Source organism: Solanum pennellii, chromosome 10, assembly GCF_001406875.1.
Source record: "Solanum pennellii chromosome 10, SPENNV200".
Taxonomy (NCBI): domain Eukaryota; kingdom Viridiplantae; phylum Streptophyta; class Magnoliopsida; order Solanales; family Solanaceae; genus Solanum; species Solanum pennellii.
This window is the reverse complement of record NC_028646.1, coordinates 29,707,548-29,711,763: the sequence shown is the minus strand read 5'-3', so window position 1 is coordinate 29,711,763 and position 4,216 is coordinate 29,707,548. Positions and strand designations below refer to the sequence as shown.

The window sequence follows — 4,216 nt, the reverse complement described above, 5'->3', positions numbered from 1 at the left end:
TGTCACTTTGAATGTGTAAAAGTTATTTTAATATTAATTATATTATATAAGAATATTAATTATTTTCTAAGAAATATAACATCTAAAATAATTAATTAATTATTTTCTAAGAAATATAACATCTAAAATATATTATTGTTTTTTAATTTTTATTGGTCATTTTAAATATGTAATTTAGATTATAATTATTTTTCATTATGAAGTATGTACAAAATTTACATGATAATTCAAACAATCTACTTTTTATGTTATAGTGATAAATTATTAAATTACACTTTTAAATAGCATGAAAATTTTTGATTCAATAATTCAAAATGAAATATGGGAAGTAAATTAGTACACGAAATAATTGGTTACAAGATGAAATTGTTAATTTAAACAACTTTTAGCTACACATAGAAAATAAGGACAAAAAATGCTAATTTTAAACTCCGTAATATATTAATAGGACATTCATGAGAGTAATGTAATAGTCTTGAAAGTTGAGTACTTATGTAAGATTTAAAATAAACTTTACGATAACACAACATTTATGATGTCATTATATTTAATCAATGATTTCACTTTATTTGAATTGTTTATATATAATATTTATCGCAATTTATCTAAGTTAGAATAAAATATAATTTTGTATTAAATGAAGAATTTGAAAAAAATAAAATTTGATATTACATAAAGATTATTGAGGGATTATATTAGAAAAATGATTTATATTATAAAATAAAATAATAAGAATGACATAAAAATAATAATATAATATTGAGGAATGAGGAGAGAGAAAAGATTGGAGTAAATTAAAGAATTGGATTGGAGATGCGCTAAAATTGTGGCGTTAATTAATTTCAAGGTAGTGGTTCGTTACCTTATCATCATATCATTTCCTACTCTTAGCTGATAATGGCAATAACTCATATCTATCATGTGCGAGTGCAACCCAGCCTGATGAAACCCTTTGACAAGTGTTATTTGGGTGGAAAAGTTATGTTTGGGTCAAGAATCCAAACTTATCAGAACCCAGTACCAACCTTGAGTAGAAGAGTATTTGTTTGTAGGGTGTGGGATGCCCTAACAAGTGGTAACTCCGCTGTGATGGCAATTCGAAAAGGAATGCATCTTTTTAGACAGGTCAGGTCAGTCAAGAGTTACACATTTTTACTGAACTAAATGATTTAATTTGAAGATTATGTTGTTTGTTTGTATAATGAAGGGCGATGTGTTAGGGTCTTTGGTGGAGTTTGACAAGGCAATTCAGCTTGATCCTCGCCAGAAAGCATGTGAGCTTCTGAAATGAGTACCAGTTTCAACTCAATATTATCGTGAACTCACCTCACATCTTTTACTTCATCAGATCTTTGGCAAAGGGGGTTGTCTCTGTATTATCTCGATAGGTAATTGCTTTCCCAAATTATTATACTTTGAACACACTTAATCCTCATTATATTGCCTTAAGCTTGTTATTATCTCGTTAGGTATGAGGAAGGTGCACATCAATTCCGTATAGACGTTGCCCAAAACCCAAATGATACAGAGGAGTCAATATGGTGTTTTCTTTGTGAAGCTCAATTGTATGGAGTTCATGAAGCAAGGAAAAGATATCTTGAGGTAATTTACAAGTATTGCTGTTATTTGAAATACGGAATGATTTGACCAAGCGTCTCATTGTTGCCTATTTCTATTGTATGCTTCCTTACAAATATTTAAGCATCTGAGTGCAGGTTGGTAGAGATCCACGGCCAGTCATGCGAGAAGCCTATAATATGTTTAAAGATGGTGGTGATCCAGAAAAGGTGTTGAATGTAGTTTATTTGTTGGAACAAAGAAATTTAATTCATATCAGTAGTTAATTGAAGTTGTTTTAATGGTAATTTTCAAATGAGTGCTTTTCCCATGCTTACACAGATTATAGAGTATTACTAACTGAAACAGGCAATACGTTTTCTATTTCACTCCCTTGTTCTTATACTTTAACTCAACTCCTCCTTCATTCTCATGAACTTCAGTTATTACAAGCAAATATGCTAACAACCCAGCTAAAGCGTCTTATAACTTTCTCGGAGTTCTCCGTTCTTGGGTTTCATTCTGTAAATGACCTAAAAGAACTATAATCAACAACTCATTTGTAGTTGCTATAGCAGACAAGTCTTATGCTGCGTATGATTTGACTAGTCTGCAATCTTCTAAAGTCTGAGCAGTTTTCATCAACGTATCTTTTGAGATTTATCTCAAATAATTAATGGAGGTAAACATTCAAATCTCAGAACTATGGGCGAGCAACTTTTGCGATGCCACCACATTGTTCCTTAGTTACATTAACAATCAATATCCTATACAAAGTTCTGCTTGGACTTAGAACTTCAGGATTTTCTCTAGTAATATATGCTTCCAAGAAACATTATTCTTAGAAAAGTTCATGATATATCTTAAACTGTGAGCCCGTGATACTTGGTAAGTTATGAAAGTGCTTCTTGGCGAAATTTATTTCAATCCAGCCTTTCTTATGAAACTTTTCAGAACTGAGAGTCTAGTGATTGTTACTAAATTATTACAGTTTTTCCTTTGAAGCATTATATTTTAAAAATGTCTACAAGTTTGTTCCAATGATCTATCTATACTATATTGTTTTGAGCTAGGCCGCCGTAGCTTCATTTTGGTCTGAATCTTTTTACTTACACCATACAATTCTAATTCTGTAGCTTGTTGCTGCATTTCTAAGTGGACGGCCAAATGAATACTTCTATGCTTCTCTATATGCTGGCTTGTACTATGAATCACAGGTTTTTACTGATCCCTATACCTTATGTTCATTATGGATGATTCTTCGTCCAAATTGCTCTCGGAAGATTTGAATATTAAGCTTATTTTTACCCCAGTTTACCTTCACAATATATGCATTACTCTGAGAATGAACCTGTACACTCCATATTTTCTTATAACTTGTGTATGCCTCTTTTATTCTCAATAGTGGGGCAGAGTTGCGACTTTGATAGATGTAAAGTGCAAGGGCTGCTTTTGATAGGCTTTTATGCAAGCAACTGAAGTGCCATCTAAAAACCTGAAATACCATCTTTCGCTGTGGTCACACATACATGTAGATAGTCATGTTATCTTTAAACAGAATCAAGATTTACCCACTACTTAATTTTCCTACGATAGCAAGTATGAAGTCAAAGGAAAAAAATATTAGCAGATTGGTTTACTTTATTACGATGTGGATGTTTTCTTTTCCAATGGAACTATATATGGATAAAGATCAGTTCTAAACCAAAAAAAAGGCATTTGAAGCAGAGCAAGTATTTGTAGGATAAAAATGGAACATCTCCGATGGTTTAATTTGTACAAGCATTTAGATTTTTTACTTTAGGCTTTGAATACTGGATGTCCAAATGTCTTACTTGATCACATATTTTGCTCCTTTTTGCTTTGCAGAATGAGCCAGATGAGGGTAAAGTTCATTTAATTGCTGCTTGTCAATCACCTTATGGATCAAGGTTTTTTTTAGCTATTCATTTGTTTACTCTTTAGAAATATATTTTAGCATGAAGAAAAGAATCCTCATTAATATTCATTATCAGGAGTGATGATTACATGGCTGCTCTTGCCAAGGTACATTGCAAATGTAGAAATTGGAACATCAACTAACAGAATACACTCAAGTTCCATGAGACTGGTAAAATTCTATTCCAACATTTTTCGAGATATCCCAATGCTTCAGCATGATACAAATCACACCTCCATTGATAATACCAGACCTTGACACAATTATATGGTGAGCCATTTTGTAACTGGTCAATGACATTTGGAATTGGGATGTAATATGACTTGTGTAAACGTAGCTTAGCTAAAAGAAGATCGACATGTATGTTGTGTTATGCAAGAATTCCTGGCCAGCCTATGTCTGTTCTTATTATTTGTGGATATTCTTGTTATTCCATCTCAGGATATTAGATTGTACTATGTTTAGACATCATTAGCATACATATATAGTCATGTTGGAATGCATGGTTGAGGTGGACAAGCCTGAGAAAGAACCTAAGCAGAGTATGAGTTTGATCAGGATTTGAAGAATTAGGGGTTGTTTGGTTACTGTATAAGTTACATTTTATTTATGTATAAAAAGTTGCATTAGTTTTACTATGTTAGGTAGAAGTTTTGTATCAGGTGGAAAAGCCAACATAATTTATACCATGTTTGGTTGGTAGTATGAGTGTCGGTGGTA

The 4,216-nt window shown here is 31.9% G+C and overlaps 1 protein-coding gene across 1 annotated transcript; it reads left to right on the top strand.

The window, feature by feature from the left end:
- The first annotated feature begins 818 nt into the window (after positions 1-818).
- On the top strand, positions 819-3,951 carry LOC107002684. Its single transcript, XM_015200815.2, has 8 exons — positions 819-1,125; positions 1,208-1,274; positions 1,349-1,388; positions 1,470-1,602; positions 1,716-1,787; positions 2,694-2,774; positions 3,427-3,488; positions 3,573-3,951. The coding sequence occupies exons 1-8, from the start codon at positions 898-900 to the stop codon at positions 3,637-3,639; spliced, it is 750 nt and encodes a 249-aa protein (XP_015056301.1). The 5' UTR covers positions 819-897; the 3' UTR covers positions 3,640-3,951.
- The last annotated feature ends 265 nt before the right edge of the window (positions 3,952-4,216 follow it).

Bases quoted from the DNA above. Each gene is read 5' to 3' on its own strand.
- LOC107002684 (XM_015200815.2), top strand. From the start codon at position 898: ATGGCAATAACTCATATCTATCATGTGCGAGTGCAACCCAGCCTGATG. The intron at 1,126-1,207 runs GTCAGGTCAGTC...TGTATAATGAAG, and splicing joins GAATGCATCTTTTTAGACAG to GGCGATGTGTTAGGGTCTTT. The intron at 1,788-2,693 runs GTGTTGAATGTA...CTAATTCTGTAG, and splicing joins ATGGTGGTGATCCAGAAAAG to CTTGTTGCTGCATTTCTAAG.